The sequence below is a fragment of the Megascapheus bottae genome, chromosome 22 (assembly GCF_031878675.1).
Source record: "Megascapheus bottae isolate mThoBot1 chromosome 22, mThoBot2.hap1, whole genome shotgun sequence".
In the NCBI taxonomy this organism is placed as follows: Eukaryota; Metazoa; Chordata; class Mammalia; order Rodentia; family Geomyidae; genus Megascapheus; species Megascapheus bottae.
This window is the reverse complement of record NC_143530.1, coordinates 33,171,017-33,198,876: the sequence shown is the minus strand read 5'-3', so window position 1 is coordinate 33,198,876 and position 27,860 is coordinate 33,171,017. Positions and strand designations below refer to the sequence as shown.

Sequence of the window (27,860 nt, the reverse complement as noted above, 5' to 3'; positions counted from 1 at the left end):
TTTTCATGGTTGAAATAGGGAATAGAGGCTGTCAATTATGGTGATATTAAAATTACCAGTAAAATGTTTTCTGATATATCGCCTGGGCCTCACCATGAACTACTAAATCCCAGGGATCTACATATATAGATATATATCTTTAAAAAACACATAGTCCAATTCTCTCTAATCCTTCTCCCCAACCACTAATGGTGTTTAAACGGTGTCTCAGTTAAGTGGTTTATGATCCTTATTCAAGGCTGGGTCCAGTGACTCAGAGGTGTCATATTTCTTGGCAAACCCTGACATTGTGAATTACAATTCCTTTTATTTCTAATATGTTGAGGTAATAGTTAATGCTCACTAGAAGTAAAGATAGAGTAACCATGGATCTGTAAAGCCATAATGTTTAATAGCTCCTCTTAAAATCAACTTTAATTTCTGTCTTTACTCTCGTGAGAGTGGAGCATGGAGGTTCTCTGGGAAACGGAATGGATACATGTAGTAACCAAAGCACATGTAAGATTAATACTTGACACACAGCGCCTGTGGCTTATTCCTGTAATCCTAACTGCATAGGAGACTAATAGCTAAGGATGGAAATTTGAATCCAGACCTAGCAGGAAAATCTGTGAGACCTTAATCTCCAGTTAATCACACACACACACACACACACACACACACACACACACACTCACTCACACACACATGGGCATACATATACACCAGAAACAAAGTGAGAGTACTAGCTTCAAGGCAAAAAGCTCAGGGAGAGAGCCCAGGTCCTGAGTTCAAGCCCCAGGACCAGCACAAAGAAAAACAATTTGAACTACATTCCTTCCATTATAATACTCCATATTCAGATAGTATGATGTGTCAATTATATTTTCCCAAATTTCTTTTTGTTAAGCAGAAGCTCTGTTCTTTCTCTTGTGCTGATGAGTTAGTCATGATTTCATTGATTTATGGTTGTTGATTTGTTTCCATGAACTTAGTACCTCTGCCCACAGGTGATATGGGGTCAATTTGGGCTTCTATGTCCCAGTTCCACTGATAAAGAACGATCTGGACCGGGCACGGTAGATCATGCCTGTCATCCGAGCTATTCAGAAGTCTGAGATCTGAGGATCCAGGTTCAAAGCCAGCCAGGGCACTAAAGTCCGTGAGATGCTTACCTCCAGTTAACCACCATACAACTGCAAGTGGCACTGTGGTTCAAGGGGTAGGGTAGCCTTGAGCTCAGGGACAGTGCCCAGGCCCAGAGTTCAAGCCCCATGACTGACTAACAACAAAAAAAAAGAATGATCTGGGCATCCTTCCTCAGTGAGCCACCCCTTTCACCAGACAGCAATACCATTCAAAGCAAGCACCCAGGAAAGGGCAAAAATACAAACTTGTAGTCACTCTAGCCTTCCCAGAGCTGTCATCTAGAGTCAGGACCTGTCTGTCAGCAGTAGGCGATTATTTTCACTATTCATATTTCTGGCCACTGTGACAGGGAACGGGTCTGTGAGCCAGCACAGGTGGAACACAACTTTGAAGCTCTGTGTCCCTAGATCAGAACAGAACTTGTTCCTCAAAGACAGAACTTGGAATAGTCTTTGATTCTGGGATCCACTTCACTTAGAATTTCGTGTCGTGAGTATACCATAAGGACTGAGATAAGAAAACACCAGCAGCAGTACAGATAGCCCCAGAGCCTTCTCTCTCCCTCCCTCCCTCCCTCCCTCCCTCCCTCCCTCCCTCCCTCCCTCCCTCCCTCCCTCCCTCCCTCCCTCCCTCTCTCTCTCTCTCTCTCTCTCTCTCTCTCTCTCTCTCTCTCTCTCTCTCTCTCTCTCTCTCTCTCTCTCGACTTCTGGGAAAGTACGCAGATGCTCATTTCCTCCTCAAGTCCATTTTGTCAATCAGAGAACATATTTCCTCAATCACAGACTCAACCAATATCTACTTTTCTTTCAAGACCTAAATGCAAACTACACAAATCCATGAGCAAGAAATATGCCTGAGTGTATCAGTTTAGGTTTGGTTTAGGTTTAGAAGATGTAGAATTTCTGAGGATCTCCAAATTTTGCAAACCAGATAGTACAGCATATGGTCTGACAATGGGAAGGATATTTGAAACTAGGGACAGTCTTGGAAAGTTCAGGAACACATGGTCAGTCTATAGACTGTCAACCTGAGCTGATCCAGGCATCAAATAACTGCCCAGGGAAAGCATTTTCTTACTTTCCACCATGGTAGGAAACTAAGAGGCTTTAAAAATATATATATATATGTATATATTTTTATTATTGTCAGGGTGCTATACAAAGGCGTTATAGTCAACTAAATAGCCAAATATAGTTAAGTCAAATAGAGTACATTGCTTTTTGAACAGTATCACCCCTTCTCTTGCTTCTCTCCCAGTTTTTTACACTTACTGGGAAATAATGAAGTGTTTCTTTTCTTTTTCCTCATGGAAAATAGACCTGTTAGGAAATGAAAGCAAGCTAGATGTGAAATGGAGACTCTTTTGGCACACCTGAGAGTGTGAAGTACTGTGGGGGAATTGGATTTCAATTGTTCTGATTGTTAAAGCTGGCCAGGTAGTTTCCTGCTGCGTAGCCTGCAGCGTCAGTGTCAGCCCTCCTGCCTCCCTTATTAAGATCTTAATTACATACACAGCTTAATTCATGGCTGAAGGGAAAGAATTTTGTTTCTCTGAACTGTGTCTGCTTTTTTGGTGTGGCAGGTGTAATCATGATGAGATCATTTCTGGTTTGTTTTCTTTTCCCAGAGGAGGTTGTCTTTTTAATTTTTTTTTTCTTTAAAAGGGTGGAATAGGATTCTTAAGACCTAATTCCATGAGCTCATCAGAGTACAGTGGTAATGACTGCTCAGACTTTAAAGACTCTTCTGAAGGAACCAGAGTGTTCTGTGTATGTAATTTCATGAGTCCTCATAATTTTTTATAAACAACGTGCTTATTTTCCCATTTTGCATATGGGGAAGCAAAAGGCAGAGGTTTCTAGAACACTAGTCTCACAGTGCAAGAACTAAGACTAGACTCTCCTAATTGAGTCTAGTACCCTTCTCTTCCTCCAACGTTTGTCAACCTCAACATGACACTTAACAGATGAGTAATCGTTTTGGTGTGGTAAGCTGGGCTGTGCACTCTTTGTGTGAGGGGCTTGTAGCAGTAGCTTTATCCTCTGCCCACTGAATGCTAGTGGCACATGCATGTACACATATACTGTAACAACAAAGTCTCTCCAAACATCACCACATATATTTCTGGCTAGACTAAGGCCTGTCTACTTGAGAACTACCATTCTAATCTTTTCTACTTCCTTCTGCTTAAAAATAATTGTCTTGCTGCACACAGGCTGCTCAAATCTGTAATGCTAGCTACTCAAGAGGCTGAGATCTAAGAATTGTCATTTAAAGTCAACATAGGCAGAAAAGTCTGTGAGACTGTTTTTATCTCAAGTTAACCAGTAAAAAGGCAGAAGCAGGGGTGTGTGCCTTGAGTGACAAAGCCAAGAGAGACTGTGACACTTGGAGTTCAAGCTCCAGTACCAGTATATACAATAATAATAATAATAATAATAATAATAGTAATAATAATAGTAATAATAGGTTTTAGGTGATAGAAATAAAAAAAAACACCCTCTAAATGTTTGCCATAATTTTGTCATGCCTGAGCTTGAGCTTAATGTAACAGATCTTAACCAAAAAGTGACTTCCTCTTACAGGCTTATCCCCAGCTAGTTCAAGAGAATACCACAAAATGCTAAAAAGCATAAGATCTCAGGTCAAATGTAAAAACCTTAAGCCATTTTTAAGGCAGCTAGTTCTCCAAAGCCTTACTTAGGTTTCTCTCTCTGCACATATACCTCATCTGAATATGGATCTAGAGATCAAGCTTTAAGAAAGCTGTTTTATTCTCACTGATATATTGGGAGAAGCTGCAGCATCTAAGTTTGGAGGTCTCTGTGTTAGGCCTCTATGTTAATTAGTGTCAATGTTCACTGATAGACTGTGCAACAGAGGTTCTAACAGGACCCTGTAGGGTAAGTAGAAAATGGAAGGCAGGCACCAAAGCTCAGTCAGGTAGCATCTAAAACCAAAACATCCCAGCAAAGAAGGCATCTTAGTATCATCAACTAGATTTGGCTGGAAGACAACTAGACAAATCTAGTTGTGTGTATTTCCGTTGGAGGGTTTACATCTAACCTTGGGTGTATACCTTAAAGCCTGATGATAAGATGGAAATGTAAACACAAAAGGACCTCTTTTTTACTTCCAAACTTTATTAGATGTTATATGTTATCAGTTGTGCATTTTGATTTTTAAGAAATGCTATCTTTATTAATTTTTTAGAAATGCACTGTAATAGAACGAGCCAAAGTCTCCTTTTTCTTTATAACTTAACTCTTATTTCTCTTCCCTGCATACCTGGATATTTTAGGGATTTGTCTGGGCAGGCAGATAGGATTCGATGCTAGCATTGTAATATTGGCTGAAATCCAGGTAGTTGTTTTATTGTTAATAAAACCTATCTTTTGGGTGAGTGGGTGTCAGGACTTCATCATTATATGGCGCCTGTCAGATTTATCTAGGGACAGAACCCTGGAAAGAGTTGTGCCTATCTCATGTTTTTGATCCTTTGCCAATACACTGTACTGAAACCAGGCAACCTGAAACAAATGCTTATAAATTCTAAGGTTTAATAGCGAAAGTGCTAAGTTCTAAAATGGAAAAACTTCTCAGGAAGGGCAAGCTGATCCAAGGGGAGATTCCTGAGAAGGAACACCAGGTGTGATCTCTGGCTCTGCTGCCAATTGACTCCAAGATCCTTTGGTATATGAAACAGAGATGCTGGATTAGACTGATTCCGTCTTACTCTAGCTACTATAGTCAGCTCTGGTCAGGTTCTGGCTAAGTTCTGTTTTTTGTTTTTATTTTTGCTATGTTTGTTTGATTGTGTATTTTTTTTTTTGCCAGTCCTGGGCTTGAGCTCAGGGCCTGAGCACTGTCCTTGGACTTTCTCAAGGCTAGAGCTCTCCCACTTGAGTCTCAGCACCACTTCCAGCTTTTTTCTATGTATGTGGTACCAATGATTCGAAACCGGGATCTTTGTGCATGCTAGGCAAGCACTCTACCACTAGGCCAAACTCCCAGCCCTGTTTGTTTATTTTTAATACCCATAGAAACCTAAGTGTTCATCCACCTTTAAGACCCTCAGAGGTTACTAATGTTCATGGACTACAGATGAATGGAAATTTGAACTCAAATATATATAATTTATATTATATATGTCTCTATATATATGTATATAATTTAAGTTCATAAGAATAATTTAGTTCATTTTCCTTAACTACTTGTCAGCAGTCAAATTCATCTTCTACCATGAATTAAGAAATAAGAGAAGCAAGCTGTAAAGTCACAGGCACACCATTTACCAACTCATTTGTAATGTTTCTTACAAGACATAAACAGTATGTTTTAAACTTTTTCTGGATTTATGGTAGATAAATCTCAGCCTATGAATGCTTCTGTCTTCTGTCATCATGAAATTACAAGAAACTAGATGATGTTTATTTAAATGCAAAGAAGGATAGGAGTCTAGCATTTGAGGAAACACTTTGCCAATCTCACAGGGATGCTGACCTTATCTTGTTACCAAATCTGGCCCAACTGAAGTTTCTTCCAGAGAGATATATATTCAAATTTTCAATGAACAGTTGAATTTTTCACCTGTTATCAAGAAATAACCACAGAGCTGAGAGGGTAGCCTAGTGGTAGAGTGCTCACCTAGCATGCACAAAGCCCCGGATTCAGTTCTTCGGTACCACATACACAGAAAAAAGCCATACGTGGCAGTGTGGCTCAAATGGCAGAACACTAGCCTTGAGCAAAATGTGTCCAAGGAGATTGCCCAGGCCCTGAGTTCAAGCCCAGGACTGGCAAATAAAATAAAATAAAAAGGAAGAAAGAAATAACCACATTTTGCTAAATGAACTGTCAAAAGAACACTTAGTTCCAGATAATTCTTCACCTAGCAGGAACAGGCCAGTATGGCCAAGCAGAGCCTTATGGGTAGCCGCAGAATGAGCACTCCCTACCCTCACACATAGGAAACATAAATGGTGTCTTGTGCCATGGCAGAATACCAAACTCTGGGCCAAGAGTGTGGCCAAGTGGTAGAGTACTTGCCTAGCATGCATGAATACCCAGGTTCGATTCCTTGGTACCACATACATAGAAAAAAGCTGGAAGTGGTGCTATTGCTCAAGTGGTAGAGCACTAGCCTTGAGAAAGCTCAAGGACAGTGCTCAGGACCTGAGTTCAAGACCCAGGACTGGCAAAAATAAAATAAAAAATATATATTAAAAATAAAATAAAACTCATTGGCTAAACTGCAGTCCAGGTGCTGGATGAGTCTTTAATGATCCTAAGTCTGACTGGGTTTGATGGGATGCCACTATTGGCATTGCAATGGGCTAATTCAGATTATCATGAAAAGCACAACCGAAGATACTTGTTACCCAAAAGACACTAGGGTCATACAGACCACATAAACAAACTCCTATATTTTCATGTGTTCTACTTAGTAATATCAAGAAAAATCCATGTCAACAATTCCTACATTCCCAGTCTTCATAGATAAGAGCCTAGCTATAAGCCATGTATTTCAAGAATCAAAAATTCTGTGTATATTCTCATATTTTCTAACTGAAGCTCGTTCTTTCTTTGGTAAAAGCCAAAGATGTATCACCCACTTCACCAGAGAAGATGATGAAGAGGGGAGGAGAAATGGGATTGAAATGGTTTGACCCTTCTCAGAGCAAAGCTGACTTATCTGTACACACAAAAGCCTGTCTTTCTTTTCCCCAGTATGCCCTGAGGCTGCCTCTCAGCTGCTTCCTTTAGAACTGATTTCCTTGACAATGGCCATTTCCTTTCAGTGGGTCTGTTTCTCAAAGTCTGGCCTTGGGTATGCCTGTGTGTGCATGTGCAATATCTACCAGCATGCCAGGCGAACATTTGAAGGGATTCAGCACAGCAAAGTAGTGTTGCTGTGAATGTGGCAGCCATGAGGCCTTGGCAGGATCTCCTGCATAAATATAGAATGAAGCAGAAATAATAAGAGGAAGCTGAGCCATTGATGATGCCATCAGCCCTAGTGAGTGACACACCAGCCATTGTGTCTCATTTCTTTTCAAATGAACCACATGAATGGTCATGGAAATTATGCGTCACACCTCTCTACAGTGGGAAAGGCTGAAATTTCCCTGGCAATGGAAGTGATAAACTTTCTTAACATTTTGATAGCAGAAGCATGGAGAGAACGCAGGGAGGAGTTTGATTGAGGGGGTGGGAGGGAAGGATCAGTTATGTGACCTAACCTTTGTCTTGTACTATAATTGCTCCCCACTTCTCAGGCATAGCTTGGGAAGCAGGAAGAGCTGAACTGAAAGTTCTGGGAAATTATCTCAATGGTGCTCTGTCACCTAGCAGATACACACAGGGAGAGAAGCCCTTCAAAGAAATCATTGTATCTCATCTCACTGGGATGGTCCGTTCCTCTTAAGCCTTCCTGTTTGCTCAGTAGTTGTGAACACTGGATTCAGGGGTTCAGGCCCTTCATCTGCGTCATTGTCCTGTTTGAACAGGGAGGGGCTGGCACTTCCCTGATTATGGTAGCCCCATCCTCTTTAGTTGTTAGGCTTGAGTGACTTGGAGAGACCATTTATCTTTCTGCTTAGCTCATCTCTGTCTGCACATACATCTTAAAACGCTTTAAGCAAGTATCTTGTTGAATTTCCTAGGAAAACAATCTCACCCTCCCTGCAGAGAATCATGAGATCAAAAGCCAGATTCTTTGTCAATAGAGCCAATATTGAGTGGAGTCTGCATTTTGCCTCAGACACTAGAATAAAATGTCTGAGAGCAAAAGAAATTAGACCACAACCCTGAATTTAAGAAGTTCATAGCCCTGGATAGGGTAAGCTGCTCTGTAAAGATATGGTTTGATAGGAAATGGGAAGGGAATACATTAGATTTTCAGTTTGAGGTAGATATCTACTCTGCTTGAATGGAAGGTTGGTTTTAAGATAGGAAGAGATTTAATGCAGGAAAGCCAGTTGGGAAATAATTGCTGTGTTCAGACAAAGTAAAACCTGTTAAGGAAATAGCATAAGAAATGTCTAAAAGACAGAGGGACTTGAGACATGGCTCAAGTGATAGAGAGCTTGCCTAGCAAATGCAAGGCCTTGGGTTCGAACCCAGTACTACTTGAGATGGGGGTGAAGATCCAGACAGACAGATAGATAGACAGAATGAGGAAGTGGACCATGGAACCATGGAAACCAAATGAAGAGTTTCAAGAAAGTATGAGGTAGGAATTGCTGTTTAGAGACTGCCACAAGCATTCCTCAGATGGAGTTTATGGCCTTAAATCTAATTTCCAGTACAGTCACAGGTAGTGTTTGTAACAGATGCATTTATTTGACTTTAAATATTGGCCTACTGCAGGACCTAGAATCAGGAGGATCACCTTCTTTATTTGTCCTAAAAACTTCTTGCCTGGTGACCTGCAAAGTCATTAGCATCTAGAGTGTGCCCTTGTTCAGTTATCAAGTAAAAGAGTTACACTCTACTTGATCAGGTAGGATCCCCTTTGGCTTTCAAGTTCTGTGCCCTGTGTACTGAGCTCAGCCCTTGCTGTACTTCCAGTCTCTGGAAACTCACATCCAGCTGGGTATAGAATTACACAGCTGCTATCTCTCCTTGATTAGTTTCTGTGTTGACTTTTCCTCCCCTGGAGATAAATATCAGTGGGACTAAGGGTGTTAAGAAAGAGTAGATCTTGAGTAGACATACTGGCCTTTCTGTGCTCCAAACTTGATGCCCTCAAGAAATCACACCTTACCTCTTGGATTCCTGCCCCCCATGCCATTCTTTTCTGAACAGTTAACTCTTGATTTGCCTATTTACCCATTAATACATTGCTGAATGAAATCTTTGTGCTGTGGCTGAAGATGACTTTATCATCTTACTGAGATATCTGAACAATACAGTATCTGTACAACACATACAATATACACACAGAAAAACTGCTTTTATCATAGCTTTCCTTGCTTTCTAATATATTATACACTGCTGGGGTCTTAAGGGATATATCCATAATTTACCAAGTAATAATAATGTATTTTTTTGGTTGGTCTTAGGGCTTGAACTCTGGGCCTGGGTGGTCCCTGAACTCTTCAGCTTAAGGCCTATAACCTTGAGTCACAGCACCATTTCTGGTTTTCTAGTGGTTAATTGGAGATAAGAGTCTCATAGTCTTTAGTGCCCAGGCTGGCTTTGAACCTAGATCCTCAGATATCAGCCTTCTGAGTAGCTAGGATTAGAGGCATGAGCCATCACATCCAGCAATAATATTATTTTGTCTTAGAAGATCTCTTGGATCCAGACTATAGTTTCATAATCGCTGTTTGTAGAAAAATAGTCCATAAGAAAGGAGTAGTGGTGACTAGAACTCACTGTTGCTTTGAAATATAAAGTTTTACATATATATAGGTATATATATATATGTTGTAACTGTGAGCTAGAAAAATAGCAGGATATGGCCTGGGTAGGGTCATATATGCCTTTGGTCCCAGCTACTTAGAAGGCAGAAATAGACAAAGCAGCAGGGTTCCAGGCCAGCTTGGGCAAATTTAGCATAGAAACTTATTAGAAAAAAAATTATAAAGCCAAAGGCTTTGGAGCATGGTTCAAATGGTGGAGCATGGTTCAAATGATAGAGCATGAAATGTTGCATTGAAGTAGCTTAATGTTCTGGAAACAAACTGAGCCTCCAAATTCCTAGTTCTGTTTCCATCTCTGCCTACAACCCATGACATTAGGCAAATCTGTAAAAGTGTAGAGGTCCATGGGTCCAGGTATTTTCCACAGGTCTTCAAAGCTGTGACCTCTTGTGGTGGAAAGAGGCTGAGTATAGACATTAGCCCTCTATAACTTTCCCAGAGGAAAAGTCATTTCCAATCAAGGCTGAGAATACCAGCAATGGATGGTACTGAGTTCCTTGCCACCAACATGTGGAGATTTCCTTGAATCCTGATTTCCATAGTCACTAGGCAGTAGTGGAGGGGCCTCAGGGGCAGCCAGGCAGCAGAGACTCCCCCTCCCCACAGTGCCTACCGTGGGTTGATGGGGGCTCTGAAGCTCCCCCAGAAACAAGAGCTCTCAGGGCTGCTTGCCAGGTGTGAGAAGGTTACTAGGACAGACAACAAACAATATCCAACCTGACTCTCACATGGGGATTTCTATCTGCCCTGAATCAAGCACGGTCAGTTGTTCTCTTCAGAGCCTCTTGGTGTTCCAGGAGTTGGAAGTGACCCAACTCCCAATGCCTCCAGATGATTTATGCTGATTGACTGTGTAGCCCTTACTTGTCTACTGTTTTCTGCTTCTCTTCTCTTTTCTTTTCTTCTTTGAAGCCAGTATAAATGCACAGCTCTCATAAGACTGGGCCCAAGTCTATTGCTTCTAATTCCATCGAGGGGTCTCCTTACCAACCACTCTCTGGTATTGACTTTTAGCCCAGAAGAAAGGAAAAAGAAGAGAAATAGCTCCCTCCCTGATCTGTAAGTGCAGTCCATCTCTAGTAGAGTTGGTTTTTTTTCTGAGATCAATTTGGTAAAAAGGACCAGAACTTGTTCTCTGTAATTCTTTGGCTTTTCTTTTCTAAATGAAAGAACATCCAATTACATCTTTTCCCAAAAATGGAAGGAAAAAAATGGAGGAAATTTTAGAGCCGTGCGATATCCTCTGATGTTTCCACAAACTAGAATAACATGTTACCTGATTTTATCTTTTTGTACTCTTCATTGTTAGAAAGAACCCAAAGAGTCCATAACTACAACTGCCGAGTTAAAAAACAAAAACCTTCACTTTGGTTCCCTTTAATTTCCCTTACAGCTCACTGGAGCTCATAACTCAAGGATTTCAGTCTATCCTTAACCATCACAAAGCTCTCTGACACAAAAATCTGTGGCTTTGTCTTCTTTCTTAGAGTTAAGTAGTTTCACCAACTCAAAGGAAGTAGTTTCACTAACATGGTTAGCCAGGCAAAGTGGCATATGCCTACAGCCTCAGTACTCAGGAGGCTAAGATGAAAGGATTCATTGAGTCGATATTTTGAGAGTGGCCTGAGTAAAGTAAAAAGAGCTGGTCATACATAATACTACATATGTGCGTATGTATGTACATACATACATACATACATACATACGTACATACATACATAAGTGAACTTTGCTTTACAGCAGGATTGGACTTTCTTCTCAACTCCAGACTAGAGGCAGATCCACATGCAAGCCACATAGCCAATCAACTGCCTTGCCTCTCAGAGAACAGTGCACAGTGCAAGCCCTATGGTTACAGGCAGAGCCCGGAGGAAGGAGATGAATATGTGACCGTTTAAAGGAGATGAAGACTGGAAAAAAAAAATCCAATCTGCATTTCTAGAGAACAGGGGGCAAAGGCCTAACTAAACCAGCCTCAGATTCCACGAATATGTTACGTGGTGAAATAACAAGACAAGCATGCTTTTGGCCTTCATAAATGACCTACACTGCCACGACAGCAGCTCATCCAGACATGTAAACTCAGCCCTAGAGAGGTCATTTTCAATTTCTGAGTGTCTGCCATGAATTTAGCAGTTCCTGACTTCTCTGTGCTCTGGGAAGGGGGGCAGGCATGCAGGAATGGCTGCCAGTGAGCTGGGAAACATCTCCAACGCCAAGAAACGCAATCTTCAGAGCCTTTGAAAGGCTTCCAAGAATGTCAGCATGGACTGGCTGCCCGCTCTCCACTGAATGCCTACTTTGGCTGTCTGCTTAGTACTGAATGTGCCAGACAGACTTTCATACAAGGCAAGAGAGTGTTTGGGGCCCATGAAAGGGGAAAGCACAGCCTTGCAGATGTGAATGGTGAGATTCAAGAAGTAGGTGATAACGTGGCAGGATGAGGAAGGCCTAAAGGAGAGGAATGAGCAACAAAACCCTGTGAGGAAGAGCTAGCATCTACCTACAAGTGGACAAATTCCTGATAGTTCCCCATCGCCAAACCTGGAGACACTACCACACTGTGAGGCTCTGCTTGATCTTCATGATATGTTTATATGCCTTGCTTGTAGATTCCTTGCCCCCCCCTTAAATCTCTGAATCATAAAAGATATTTTAAAGCTCTGCCAAAGACATATTTAAGTGCACTCTTTTTTTTGTCAGTTGTGGGACTTGAACTCAAGGTCTAGGCTCTTTTGCACAAGGCTAATGCTCTACCACTTTGAGCCACAGTGCCACAACCAGTTTTCTGGTGGTTAATTAGAGATGAGAGTCTCACAGACTTTCCTACCCAGGCTGGCTTTGAACCATGATCCTCAAATCTCAGCCTCCTGAGCAGCTAGGATTTACAGGTATGAGCCACCAGCACCCCACCCTTAACTGTACTTTTGTTTATATTTCAATACTCAATATAATGCCATTTTTAGTGTGGGTTATTTGAGATTTTCTTTGATTTATTCTTAACCTCTGATACATGAAACACAAAAAAGAAAGAGAGAGAGATAAGGAGGGAGAGAGGGAGGAGAAAAGAACAAAAGAAAGGAAGGAAGGAAAGAAGGAAGGGGGGAGGGAGGGGGAGGATTGGGATGCTTTATTCCTTTAGTTCACTTCTTAAAAGGAAGACAAATGCTTTGTGGAGTGAGCTATTCCCTAACTTATTAGCAGTGTGCCTCATAATTCCTTGGCACAGTGCTGCAAGGGGAGAGATCTCTTCTGGTGTCTCCAGCTTTTCTGAGGAGGCAGTCTGATGTCATTGGTGGCAGATGCCATCTGGATATATCTGTCTTTTGTCTGCACCATCTGTTTTTCTTCTCACAGGCTCTTGTTCAGATTTCTTCTTCACTTCTTCCAGGAAGTGTGCCTTTCCTAAGAACTATTGAGGTTGAAAGCTAATATTCTAACACGATGCCCCTCTGTTCTCTCTTTCCTAGAATCTTATGGCAAGGGCATTATATGACAATGTCCCAGAGTGTGCTGAGGAGTTGGCCTTCCGTAAAGGAGATATCCTGACTGTCATAGAGCAGAATACTGGGGGACTGGAAGGATGGTGGCTGTGCTCGCTACACGGTCGGCAAGGCATTGTTCCAGGAAACCGAGTGAAGCTCCTCATTGGTCCTGTGCAAGAGAATCCAGCCAGTCTTGACCAGCCTAATTCTGGACCAGGGCACCAGACTTTGAGCCAACAGAGGCTCTATCAAGTGCCAAACTCACAGGCAGCATCTCGTGACACCATTTACCAAGTGCCACCTTCCTACCAGAATCAGGGAATTTACCAAGTACCTACTGGCCATGGTACCCAAGAACAAGATGTTTATCAAGTGCCACCATCAGTACAGAGAAGCCTTGGAGCTACCAATGGTCCCCACTTAAGTAAAAAGGTAGGTGATGAACTACAATTTTGTTTCTGCCTTCTTGGATATTTCCCCATTTCCCAACAAGCTCCAGTGACTCAGACCTATAATCCCGTCTCCTGGGGATATGGGGACACTTAACTTCTCATTGAAATCTTTCTAGGGTGGGGGCTTTTCAACACTTATAATCCCAAATACCAGGACCATCGGAGATCGAGAGAAATGAGTTGATTTGCTGATGAACATTGAGCATGTAGTATATTTTTGATGCACGTGATACAACAATCCATTGATGGCACCATATAATGGTATAACATGAGTACATGTACTATGAAGAAAATTTTATCAGTGGACTTATAAGGACAATGTTCCAGATGATGCATTGTGAGGGAAGAATTTTCTTCATTTATTAGCAAAATTCTAGTAGATCTTGAAGTCTGGCTTTAAGAATGGACTAATTTAACAACAATGTCCAAAATAAAGAGTAAGGTTGAAGCTAAACACCAGAAAGAGCTTTTAAGACTATTAAGACCTTAAGTTAGCTATGCCCTAATTTGAACAAACTTAATACAAAGTTTTAACTTACAAACTTGTGTTTATTAGATTCCTTAAAATAAAAGAAAACCATAGATGCATTTACTGATCATCTTCCATACCCCAAAAATGTTTTAACAAAACACTTACCAAGGGCACACCATCAAAGTATGTATCCCCTAGGAGAATTTCTTCCAGAAGTGGGAAACTGTTTATTAGACTTAGGTTCCCCAGGCCAGCAACCCCTGGCTAGAGGCGACAGACAGAGCTATGACCTTTCAAAGTCTTTCTTACACTAGTGATTTGAGATTCAAAGAAAAAGCCAAATTTGGCCTTTATCTCCAGAGGAGGAAAAGAACAGTTGAAAGGTATAGCTATAAATAAATTCTTAGTCTTGGTGGCTTGCACCTTAAAAATAGCTCTTCCTCATCTGAACTGGTCCCAGGCAGACAGGGAGGCCAGAACAGGAAATGCCTGGCTGAAAGGTGATGGATCCAACTTTCATCATAGTTTATTTTGGCAGGAAGGTGACATGTTTTTCTTTTTAGACTCAATCTCTGCAGTTCCAAGTCTGGGAAGTCTTAAAGAGTTCAGACTCTCTCCCATTGCACGCGTGGCAAAGGCACTGTGGCCCTTCGCCATGGCTCCAGAGTGCCAGAGGGCAGAGGGTCTACCTCTCCTTCTCTTCCACTGATGTCAAGGAACTGTAGTGCTGGGCTGACTCTTGGACATTCATACTCCCCGTGGCATTTTATTTTGTTGATTCGACACTCAAGGGAGCACAGCCATTTGGGAGCAAGCCATTCCTGAAAAAGAAAAAAGAAAGAGGGGGGAGGAAGGAAGGAAGGAAGGAAGAAAAGGAAGGAAGGAAGGAAGGAAGGAAGGAAGGAAGGAAGGAAGGAAGGAAGGAAGGAAGGAAGGAAAAACCCTGACAGCCCTTTCTCAAGATTCAAGATACCCAGTGAAGAAAAGGCAATGGTGGTTCAGGAACTCATGCAGTGGGAAACAGAGCATTATAGTAGCCGAGATGGAAGGGGTGGGAAGGATGAGTGTAGCCCCACCCCGCCAAGCTTCAAGTGTTCTCCTTGACACTTTGACATTCCTTAGAGCCTTAGTGCCCTTGCATCTCAAGACTGCCTGTCTCCCTTTACTGTCCCTGGACTATCTCACACCTCCAAGGAGTGAGCTTATCTCTGACTTCCTTTCTTTTCCACCTCTCCCTCCCCCCCCTCTCTCTCCTCTTCTTGTTTTCTCTTTCTTCTCTTCTTCCTTGAACTTCCTCCTTTTCTCACTTATTGATACTCCCTTTTTAACACTCTCCTGTCATTCTCTTCCCTTTTACTTCCCTCCCTCATTGGCTTCTTTCTGTCCTGCCTTCCTTCGGTCCTTGCCTTGACTCCTCTGCCCCCTCCTTCTCTCCTTCCAGCCTGTCTTCTTCCTAGTGGAGATCATGTGGCTGCTAAGAAAGGATTCTAACCTTTTGCCATCAACATCCATCTATATTGTTTTCTTGGTGTGTACATTGGGGGTAGGGGAAAGTCATACTGAGCTTAAGCCAGAACCCCAGAAGACAATCTCTATACAATCAGAGCTAATTTTTTTTTCCCCAGGGGGTTCCGGAATTCTCATTTTAGCAATTCAACTAATATTTTCTTTTTAAATTTTTCTCTTTGCCAACTTTACTCATTTTCTTTTAATTTCCCATCTGTAAAATCAACATTTTAAGGCCAGGACTAAATGTTCCTAGTACTTTAAAGCTGTGGTCTGTAAACGTCTTCCAACGGGCAACTGAGGAGATCGTGGTGTCTTATTCTAAATCACTGAACTGTAGTTTGAAATTTATAATGAGAGACATAAGCACAGTGAGTAGAAATGCAGATTCCCACGCCTTTGGCTCCAGTTGTCATCAATCAGGTCGGAAAAGGAGTCCTGGAATCTGATCTCATTGAGTCTCTGTAGAGTCCCATGGGTGGTAACGCAGGAACACACTTTGAGAAACCCTGCAGAGGATGATAAAGGGACTTGGGTGTGTTCCAATCTGATTATGATCTGGGGATTTCCATAGTTCAAAATTCCCTCCGTATTGCCAGAGACTATGAGCTTCAGAAGGTTTCTCCACCATGGATTTATTATTATTTTTTTAAACCAGTGGATCAACCTTGCTGTCAGGGTAATTTCAGTCTTTACCTATCCTCCTGCAGCCAGGCACGCTAACTGATATTCCTCACCCACTAAGTGAGCACTGAGAGTGAGAGGATGCTTAGGTAACACGTCCCTCTGTGAGGAGATCGTGTGCGTGCATGGACTGGGCTCTGGGTCTTGTCGCTTCAAGCCTGTACATCTTTGGCAGGTTGTTAAGTTCTCTTCGCTTTGACTCTTTTCATCTGCAGTGGTTTGAATAATGAAAAAACAAAGTGAATAATCAGACTGACCTCAAAGGGCTGTGGAGAAAAGTAGGTGGAACAATATATAGAAAGCCCCTGCCCTAGTGCCTAATATAGTGGGAGCTTAAAAAAACAACTACTTTCCTGCCAAGAGTTGGTGGTTAATGCCTGACCCATACCTATGTGGGAGGCTGAGATTGGGAGGATCGTGATTCCAGGCCAGCTTGAGAAAAAATGTTGGAGAGACTCCATCTCAGTCAATAGCTGGGTACTGTTTCTCACCTATCATTCTGGCTACTATGTGAAGCCTAAATAGACAGTTCATGGTCCAAGGCTACTTCTGAGCAGGAGCTCAGATCCTCTATTAACTATAACTAGCACAAAAAAAAGGGTAGAGATGTGACTCAACAGTAGACCGCTTAGCAAGCACAAGGCCCTAAGACTAAACCCTAATACCAACACACATACAAATATATATATATATATATATGTGTGTGTGTGTGTGTGTGTGTGTGTGTGTGTGTATGTATATATGTATATGTGTATGTATATATATGTTGGTCATGGAACTTGAACTTTGGGCCTGAGCACCATCCCTGAGCTCTTCAGCTCAAGGCTACTGCCCTACCCCTTGAGCCACAGCCCCACTTCTGGTTTTCTGGTGATTAATTGGAGATAAGTTCCTCACAGACTTTCATACCCAGGCTGGCTTTGAACTGGGATCCTCAGATCTCAGCCTCCTGAGTAGCTAGGATTACAGGCATGAGCCACCATGTCTGCCTAATTTTTTTTTTTAATGACCTTTCCTTTTTTTGTTTTCTTTCCTTTCTTGGAATTTGTTTGGGACCATGTTATCTTGTTTATATTCCTTACTATGAAACAATTATACACATCCTTTATTGCTAGCATCTGTCCTGCCCTTTGAGCTCTCTTTTTGGTTCAGTAAGAATTCTGCACTGGCTGGAAAAGAATTCTCAAAGTTTTCTGAGGATCTTATTTGCTGACACCTTTACTTCATTTCACCGTTGATTTTTTTTCTTTTTTTTCATGCTGAGTTTTGTGCGCAGGGCTGTTTTATCCATTAGGTTTTGGAGGCAGAATGCCCAGGGCCTATGAGAATGTTTGAGAACATAACCAAAAGAACCTCTGGCTCCAAAATATTAAACACAAAAACCCTGCAAAATAGAAGTAAATAAACATTTAGACTAATAACTAGGAAACAGTCATGTCATGCTCATTAAATATTCTTAGTGCTCATGACTATTCTGTGGCATTTGAACACAATTTGTAAGTTTGATTTTTCTCACTTTACAAAGACTTCTAAATATGCATGGTGACTGCCAAGACTTCACCGGCAATTCTAAATTAAATGAGTTTCCAACAGTCGAGCCATTTGAAAAGATGAATTAGAAAAAAAAAAGAGAGAGAGAGAGAGAAAAGAAAGGAATCATGTCCAATGTCTTAAAGGCAAAACTTCTACTTAATTTAAGAATTTAGTGGATCATAGCCTCCCAAATGCCCCAGAGCCAAAGGCCTATGGAGATCTGAAATAGCCTAATTTTTCAGCTTTAAGACTCAGTAAAATGTCCATGTAAATTCTCTCATTTCATGCTTTGTCTGCAGTGGGATTCATGAGTTTCTCTGCTAGTTCTTAGGACCTGTTGCTTTACTTGGAATTGCAGGGATTAGATTTGTTTTGCTACCTACTAAACAACAACTGGAGCCCAGCACCATGCTGTATGCCTGTAATCCTAGCTACTAAGAAGGCTGAAATCTGAAATCTGAGGATCACAGTTTGAAAGCTAGCCCAGGCAGGAAAGTCTATATTAAAAAAAAGCCAGAAGTAGAGCTGTGGCTCAAGTGGTAAAGCACCATCCTTGAGTGCAAAAGCTAAGGAACAACACCTAGGCTCTGAGTTCAAGCTCCAGAACTGGCACACACACAAATTCACAAAATAAAGATCAAACGAGGGCTAATTGTTCAACTTCATTAAAATGTTTACCATTACAGGATGGTCAGGCAAAATATCAGCACGTGATACTACCTCCATAAATGAATAAAAAAGGGTGAATCAAGAAGCAAAGCATGAGAGTTAAGATATAGCCTTTACATTAACCACTGAAAGTGATTCTGCTCTTCTAGTTATCTACCACCACACTCCTCTCATCCATGGTCCAGCCCATTACCATGCAGTATGACAGGTTACTTTCCGTTCTTTCTCATAGACAGGTCTTTGAGAGCATCACCACCCACTTTCTCTAATAAAAACTATCTGTACGTAGTAAATAGGCTCCCTAAACAAAGTATGAATGATATAAACTGGGCTTTTGTAGAGGCCCAACTTTTATATGATTTGCACAATAATGAGAGAAAGATGTGTTAACTCTTTTATTGTTATCTAAAGAGAAAGGGTTAATATAGTGGCCCATACCTTTAATCTCAGCTACTTGAAAGGCAGAGACAGTATTATCAGTTAATGAGACTTTAGGCAAAATAAAGGCCAAATGTAATGACTTGCACCTGAAAGCTTCTTGGGAGGCAAAGTAAGAGGATCATAGTCTGAGTCTGGCCTTGGCAAAAGTGTGAGAGCTCGAAAACCGAACTAAAGCAAAACGATCTCAAATGGTAGAGCATCTGCCCAGCAAGTAAAAGGTCTTGAAATAAAACTCTAATACCGCAGGGAAGGAGGGAGTAGGGAAAGGAAGGAGGAATAGAGGAAAGGAGGGAGGAAGAGATAGACTTCTGCTGAATCTCAGAACTTCCTTTTCATTTACTATGATTTACTATGATTTACTATGACTATACTCCCATCTGGTCTACCTCTGAACTCATATTCATCCTTTAAAACCCATTGCAGAATTCATCTCATCTGTGAAGTTTTGTCCTTGAAATCAACAGTTTCTTCCTTGTCTCTAACCCTATATAACATATGTTGTAAACTTCAGTGACCTCTGGAAGCTCACGGTCCATTAAAATACCACAGTGTTCTTCTGTTATAATGGGTCACAGTCTAGTTCTCGAAGATTACGAAAAACTCAGCTACTTTTAAGGCTTACCCACGTCCAATAATATCATCTTTAAGGAGCATTTCCTACCTTCCAAAATAGGATATAGCCAAATGTTGACAGGAAATGATTCAAAGATTTGAGCTCAGTCCCCCAGGCTCATTCCTAAAAGGTAATATAAGAACTAGAAATTCATTGGTTACAATATCTACACCTTCTTAGACTTTGAGTCATCACCAATTACACCCAGATATACACATGTACACACTCATATAAACACACATACACAACAGACATTCATAATTGTTAGCTAAGAAACCAAAGGCTTTCCTTGATGGAATCTGAGGCATGGTGAAATCTCGTTGCCCAGCTACCAGCTCAGATACCACTAACAAATTGCTACATATATTAAGCAATATGATTTGTCTACGAACAAGTAAAATATAGATCTAGAGGAAATGAATGCTCCCAGAGAGAAGACAGCCTTAACGTCGTCTTACTTTCTTTTTCCTCTCTCCTCTCTCCCTCTCCCCCACCCCTACCTCTTTTCCTCTCTGCTCTATCTTTCCTCTTTCCCTCTTTCCTCTGTGTGTGTGTGTGTGTGTGTGTGTGTGTGTGTGTGTGTGACATACCTTAACAGCTATGACCAAGACAGGGAGCATCTTCATTTTCTCCATGAATAAACTCAATAAGGTACCTATATTCCAGAATGCTACATTTTTATGTAAAGATAAAATCTAGCATAAATCTTTTTTGCTCAGTTTACAGCTGGCAGGGCCATTGCAGAGACCTGAAATTTCATCTACAATTTTTCCGTTGAAGAATCCAGGTACATTTTAGATCTTACACAAAACTGAAGGTCCTTGAGGCCAGAAGGGCAGGACATTATGAGCTCACTCTGACAAAGAAAGACTTCTTCCCAGACAAATGCCCCCACGCCCCGGAGAATGAGCAAACCCTAACACCTCCTTACAAAATGAACAAAGGTCCTTTTTGTTTGCTCAGTGCCAAAGCTTCAAACTCAGCTACACTTTGTCATAAAACTCATAGATAATGCGCATTTCTAAGAGTGCATTAGTAACTTCTTATAAACCCCTAGCAAGGCAAACAGAAGCTAATCTTCCTTTTGCAATGATTTCATGCTATGTGGCCATGCTATTGGAGTGGGTAGGTGAGCTGCTGGGTACAGAGTGCTGTGTTTGACTAAGGACATAATGCTCTGTTTGTGAGAGCAAGAGAAGTAAAAATGTGCTGATTTTATTTAAGAAGAAAACTGAGATTGTATTAGTGGCTTATTATCTTTTAAACGAACTTGTCAGAGTTCTTGGTACACAGTGCAAACTTAGAGATTGTCAGAAAACAAAAACACTTGGTTCTAAATCATTGCACCCTAAACCTGATTAATAAGATGACATCTCAGAAGTGTTATGTCTGTGTGATGTTTATGGAAGGACCCAAGTAGGACACATAGCAACTTTCTCTCCGAGGCCAGATGTGTCTTCCCTAACATCTTCAGAGACCAAAATCCAAGGGGTCCACTCTTTTCAAGGCCCAACAGAAGATCCCTTTTGGAAACAACAGAACCACTGGCAGTTCTATAACTGATTTATTTATTGAATTTTTTAAATAATATTTGGTTTTCTCATCTATTGACCTAGTTTTTGTTCTCAGACTATGTGACCATCAAATTAGTGGTGGCATGAAGTTTCCACTCTTTCCACATTATTCTTCAAGATGGTTTCAAAATAAGAGTACAGGAGTGACCTTAAAATAACTCTGACCTTGACTCCATGTCTGGCTGCAATAGCAACTGAGCTTCTCGGCCTCTTGGCAGAAGGGATGTGTTACAGCCTTCTTTTTCACAGGTGGGCCTGAAGTCTGCGAAGCCATTTCACCTATAGACATAACTTTCTGCCTCTAGCAAGACACTGGATTGATATCTGAGCCCACGGCTGTCTGACTCCAACACTAATGATTTCTACAGCCCAGTTAATCGTTGATGTTGCCAAGCCCTAAAATAAGAGGACATACTTAGACATTTCATTAGCAATTCCAGCTCACTAGAATGCTGGGTGCTAAAAGCTTCCCGGTGGCCAAAAAGAATTACAGTCGTGGCTGCAGGCTCCCACCTCAGATCCAAGGAGGAATACAAATGCCCGGGGAACTTAAGAAACTGATCAGTCCTGCCATTCATCTGCAGTGGTCATTTGCAGGGATCTGAAAGTCATTTGAGAGGTGATCAGGGTTATGATTCTCATAGAAATTCTTAGTGAATTTCTAAGTGTCTAGCACATGCTTCTAGTTCAGACCACCAGACATTAAGGAAGCAGAATGACTAGCTGAGCAACTGGCCACCCCAGTCCCAAGTTCTCATTCTGTTCTCTGAGTAACCTTAGGCTTCCCTCTAATGGTCCTTGCTAAAATTTTATGAACCAGACATCCTTATCTGATGTTAAAAAGTTTCATAGAGTGATCACAACTCAAGTCATAAATAAAATAACTAATAAAATAAACTAGCCAAGTGGTGATGGCTCATGACTTTAATCTTAGCTATTTAGAAGACTAATATCTAAGGACTGAGGTTCAAAAGCCACCCTAGGCAGGAAAATCCATGAAAGTCTTATCTCCATTTACCCACCAAAAAAAAATTTTTTTTCAAATCCAGAAATAGAGGTATGGCTTGTGTGATAAAGTGCCAGCCTTGAGCAAAAAGCTAAGGGACAGCATCTAGGCCCTGAGTTCAAGCCCCAGCCCCAGCAGCAGTACCATTACATACACAAAACAAATATTCTAACAGAAGGGGTCATTTCATGACAACTAAAGTTTGTCAGATCCTTTGTATCCTTTCTTTAGTGTCCATCCCAACTTCACATTCTTTTAGAAGCTAGAGCTATGTTAAAAGATGTTAAGGGCAGGCAGTGCTTAGAATGTGAAGTCAAAAAAGAGGAAGCAATTGACAGACCTAGGTTCTGTACCCAGGCAAACTTCTAGAAAATTCCTCATTAACAAGAACTCTCCTGATGCCTTGCTATCAAGAACGAAGAAAGTACGTTGTTCTGGAACTCACTGTTGTCTGCCATTTTCCCCTGTCTTAGACTCAACAGTGGCCCTTCAGATGTCTCTCAGCATGCTAACCCTTGAAAACTGGCTCTGGGTTCTGGCCCTTGAGCCCCGCCTCCCAGTGGCTCCATCCTTCTTCCCACTGAGATGTGAGAAGTCTCATCTTTAGGAGAAAACAATACAAATAAGCATCTGATTCTCCAAATTCTCATCCTTCACTTCCTTTGCTGAGTCCCAGCCCCTTTAGAGCAATCAGTGAGCATTTTTCTAAACTTTATTTCAGAGTCTACATGCAGGGTTCTGGGTCATGCTGAAGGTATTTAGACACAAAGAGCCTACATACTTGTGCCTTTAGAGTTTTCATTCAAAAGAATGTTTTGGTCCACTGGGCTATTAAAAAAAACCAAAAACCAGCTTTCTGTACCCAACTGTCACAGACTGCATTCAGCTTTGTCCCGAAAAAGACCTCAACCACTTGAGAAGCTGAGACGTCATTTCCCATCAAGCTCTTTCATGTGAAATGTCTCTAGCTGCTCTTTGGCGCTTGGTCACTCCATAACTAAATATTGCTTTAGCACTCACTACACAAAGAGCTTCCTGAAAACAGCAGGGGGACAGGCAACAGGCTCAACAGTCAGAGCTCTGTTTCCACCAACTGGTTTGCCACACAGTGCTGTGTCAAATGAGTCACTCCAGAACCCTATTCCACTTCTGAGCTTTCACATGTGACTTTTTTCCTCATTTGGAGAAAGAGACTAGATGTGATTGAGGCGTGGGCCAGAAAAAAAAAAAAAGGCTTAGTGCTAGCATAAAAACCAGCCATCCAAGTATCTTGGAAGGAAAGTAAATCTCTTTCCAAAAATAGAGGTAAGAAAAGATCATTAGGGAAGGGTTAATCCCGGACATAGCTTGGGAGGGTGTATTTTTCAGGCCAGACTCCGTTTTTATTATATTGTTGCTATGCAAGTAAATAAATGAGCTCACTGCTACACCCAAGCTGGGCAGAGAGAATTTATAGGGAATTAATAAATCTAGGGTAGGCAACATGTGGCCTTTTCCTCTCTCAGGGAGAAAAAAAGAAGTCAGAATCTTGGATTTTCAACAGACAAACCTCTGTAACTTTCTGAAAATCCACCTCCCAGTCCTGGAGAGCAGTCTGATGTTGCATTTTTGGGGGGTTTTCTTTAAAATGGAAGGGTTCAGATAGTTCACTTAAGACAAAGGGGATCTTCTAAACTTAGTAAACATTAGGTTCATGCTTTTAATTGACATTTAAGGGAACTAAGTCCTTTCCAATCAGCAGTTTGGGAAATGTAAATATTCCTGTTAATGCACGAAACACAAGACATAGCATAAATAAATCAAGTAGCTGGTCAGGAAAGGAGAAAAGCAGGAAGCAGGGTAATTATACTCCCCAGCTATGTCAGGGCAAGAAAACCAGTGAGTGATAATCATACTTTCAAATCCAGATAATCTTGCTCCTAATAATAGCAAAGTTCTAGATGAGAACTGTCATCACAATGGCACAGTGGCACTTTGAAACTTCTCATCGGTTATCTATCACATTTCTGAAGCACTGCCTGGGTTGCTTAGTCTACAGAGGCCACCAGGCAGAGGACTAGTGGCTGCATCCATACAGTCCTGCTCTACTTCTGGCAGGGATCAGCTTCACCAGCCGGTAACCCAGGCATCATCTAAAGAGCACAGGCAAAGGATTGTACATTGTGGAACATTGCTTTGCACTGCTTTAGAGGCAAAAGAATCATGCTATGCAGAAGTGACTGCACAATCAGAATAGTCACAAAAGTTATGGTTAGAATTGTTCTAATTTTTGTGTCCCATGATGCACTTACACGTGGGATTCCTTATTATGTGTAAGCATTCTGTTAAAACTGTGAGCATTTAGGTTGGATACTAGTGGTCTACACTTACAATCATAGCTTACTCAGGAGGTGGAGAGCCAGAGGATCAAGTTTTAAAGCCAGCCTGTGTAGAAAAAAATCTGAGAAACTCCATCTCCAAAATAACCAGCAGCAAAGCCAAGCTGGAGGTGGGGCTCGACTGGTAGAGCCACACCCCAGCAAGCAAGAAGAGCAACTGCAGAACCCTGAGTTCAAGCCCTAGCACTACCTAAACAAAATTAAATATAAATAAAATATAAAATATATGTCTTTATGATTGGTAATTTTTGATGAATGCAAAGATAGAGCAGAACTACAGAATAATAACACACTAAATCATGACCAATGCTCTGGGGGTTTCTTGTGTTCCTCCCAGCCCATGTCTGTGTCTGTCATCTACTCTCAACTTTTTTTAAAAAGAATTTTTCTGTTCCTCTTTATATATATATATATATATACTATATGTGTATTTATACATCTATAATATATTATATTTATATATTATATTTTATATAAATAGACACTATTTACATATTATATTTATACCTATTTATGTCTATATAATTATATAAATTGTATATTTTATATTACATAATTTTGAGATATTGCATACTAATTGCATATGCTTTGGGACAACAGTGTAATTATTTCAGAACTCCCATGCCATGGATATCCATCACATCAGGTAACTAGCCTATCCATCTGCTCAAATGTTATTCTTTCTTTGTGCTGGTAACATTTGAAATCCTTTCAACTAGCTGTTTTGGAATATGTGATTCAGTATTGTCAAGCATAGGTTTGCTCAAGGCTAACACTCTACCACTTGAGCTCCACTTCTGGCTTTTCTGATGGTTACTTGGAGAGAAGAGTGTCAGGCTTTTCTGTTCCCACTGGATTCAAACCACAATCCTCAGGTCTCAGCCTCCTGAGTAGCTAGGATTATAGGAATGAGCCACCTTGCGTTAGAGTATCTTGACCCACAGTAGTGATAGTCATGACAGTAACAATACTGATATGATCAGCATTGAACTCAAGTAAATCTGCTGATGGTGATCAGATACTGAAGTATCCTTTCCTTCATTGCTTTGATTGGAAATTCCCAGTGGCTCTGCCTCTTAGACGTGACTTTCAACATTAAATGCACTTCTGAAGATGAATTTCACTTTGCAAGCAACAACCTTGAGATTGGTGATGACTAAACACAGAGAGCATGCTTATCAGCAAACAAACAAGAATGGACAATTGTGTGTCTATTATTTGCTCTCCTGAAATCCTAGTTATCTTTGATTTTGAGTTAGACATTGTCATTTTTAAAGACTATATTGGCATAATTTGAGACCTATAAAGATGCTGTCTACCTCCAGAGAGGATTGTGTTCCTTTCTGCCAGCTTAATAGATACACATGAACCTAAATTTCATGCTTTTGGATGCTCCCATTAACACTGATGACTTAACTTGAACAAGCCTGAGTTTACTTTCAGTGAATACTTTCTTTTGGATGTCATCCTTTAGATTCCAACTCAACGTGGGGGTTAGATCAGAGTCACTCCTTTGGTAATCCTTAACATCTAGTGTTTCTTCCATATCCACATATGTTTAAAAGTAACCCCTCAAGACACTGTTTCCCTATGGTGCCCGGGGGGGGGGGGGCAAAAAGCAGCCTTGAGTCTATGAATTTCTTATCATCTAAATCTTGATCTAGTGATTTTATACTGTCCAGTGATGCCACTGAGAAGGTCTTTAAGCCAAGCATGGTTGCTCATGTTTGTGATCCTAGCTACTCTGGAAGCAGAAATCAAGAAGACTGAGCTTAGAGGCTAGCCTAGGCAAAATATTCACACATCCCCATCTCAACCAATAAAAAGCTGAGCCCAGTGGCACATACACATCTGTCTGTTACCCAGACTGGTCCAGGTACCACCACACGATCCTATTCAAAAATAATAATGGGGAAAGGAAGGGTTTTACATTTTATATCTGTTCATCTTCTGTAATCATCTCCAACAGGATGATTGATAGAAATTTATCTAGTTCATGATTTTCTGAAATCAAAGATCAAAATAAACTCTGCATAGCCCAAGTGACCAATGCAATAACCATGGCTGAGGTTTAAAGGTTTACTTTATGCCCGGAACTCTGTGTTCTGTGCTTTATTCTAATATTCATAATGACTTAAGAGATAAATACCATTAGTTTCATTTTTACTGATAAAGAAACAGGCTTAGAATGATAAATTCCATAGAGGTCATGTTCTCATAGCTACTACAGGGTAGAGCTGGGAGTCTAGGCTAGCTCTGCCAGCCCAAGTAATGCCATCAACCATGCCCACGCTTCACATCTAATTCTCTCATGGCTCTGGCCCACAGTCTTTCACAATCTGAGGCCATCTCATGCCCTCAGAACCAAAGCAAGCATGACATAGATTCTTTTAGATTGGGTCTCCCCTCTGATATCCCGGTAGAAAGAAGGCAGTTTGTTTTAGTTTCTTTTTCCCCAAACACTCTCCCATCTGTTTCTGGCTTGTGGCTGGGAAGGTAAAAAAATAAAAACCTCAAGTGTTTGGGTCACCTGCTGACCGTGCCAGCCCAATGTTGTGAAACAGGGCCATCTGGAGATCCTCCTTATCCTGCCATGGTGGTTTAGCCACTTGAGGAACATTCCTCATGATTTCACTTTCTGACCTTTTTTGGCACAAGGCTAATGCTCTACCACTTGAACCACAGCTCCACTTCCAGTTTTCTGGTGGTTAATTGGAGATAAGTCTCATGGATTTTTAGTACCCAGGCTGGCTTTGAACTGCAATCCTCAGATCTCTGTCTCCTGAGAAGCTAGGATTATAAGCAGGAGCCACCAGTGCCTGGCTTCTCTTTTTCTTTTATTCATGTTTATTTAGCCAGTGAACACTGACTGAGTGTGCATGTATGGTAATATCACACCATATCCCAATAATATGTGCAGTTAATAATTAATATAAGTTGATAAAAAGTTTAAAGAGGTAAACAAAGGAAAAAAAACTGCTCTTGTGGCTCTTCCTGAAGTGTCTGCCTTGGTCGTGTCCTCTTGGTTGCCAAGAGCAATGTACTAATGTCTGAGCATGGTTAGCTTCCTCCTGGGGACAGGGACAGAAAATCCATCTCTGAACATAGAGAACCCCTGCAAGGTCAGCAAGAATGCAGTCACAGTAATATTTGCCCATAGGCCCCCAGAAGACCTCTCAAGCAGCACTAATGAATTAAGAGGTCAGTTTGGTTTTTTCCAAGGCTAAACCCTTGTAACTATAAATAAATATGTAGAATGAACAGAATGCAGACAAGAAAAACAAACAGAAAGAAAAAGGGAAATGAAAAACCTGGCTTGATTTCACTGAAAGACTTTGTTTTTCAATGCCCCCTTCCATCACAATGCCTTTAGTGCATACAAAAGCCCAAGAAACCTCTTCCAAACTTGAGGTCCCCTCAGAGTGCCTCTAGGGATGAGAGTTGGTAGTTAGAGGAGATTAGGGTGTAGAGAGAAAGTAGAGTGAATTTT

General features: G+C 41.1%; 1 protein-coding gene across 2 annotated transcripts in view; it reads left to right on the top strand.

Moving 5' to 3' along the window:
* Nucleotides 1-27,860, top strand: part of Nedd9 (neural precursor cell expressed, developmentally down-regulated 9) — a 96,257-nt gene that overhangs the window by 55,624 nt on the left and 12,773 nt on the right. For both annotated transcript variants that reach the window (XM_090356482.1, XM_090356481.1), the window contains exon 2: nt 13,028-13,474. In XM_090356482.1, the coding sequence (XP_090212608.1) occupies nt 13,028-13,474 (447 nt within the window). The remainder of the gene's footprint in view (nt 1-13,027; nt 13,475-27,860) is intronic.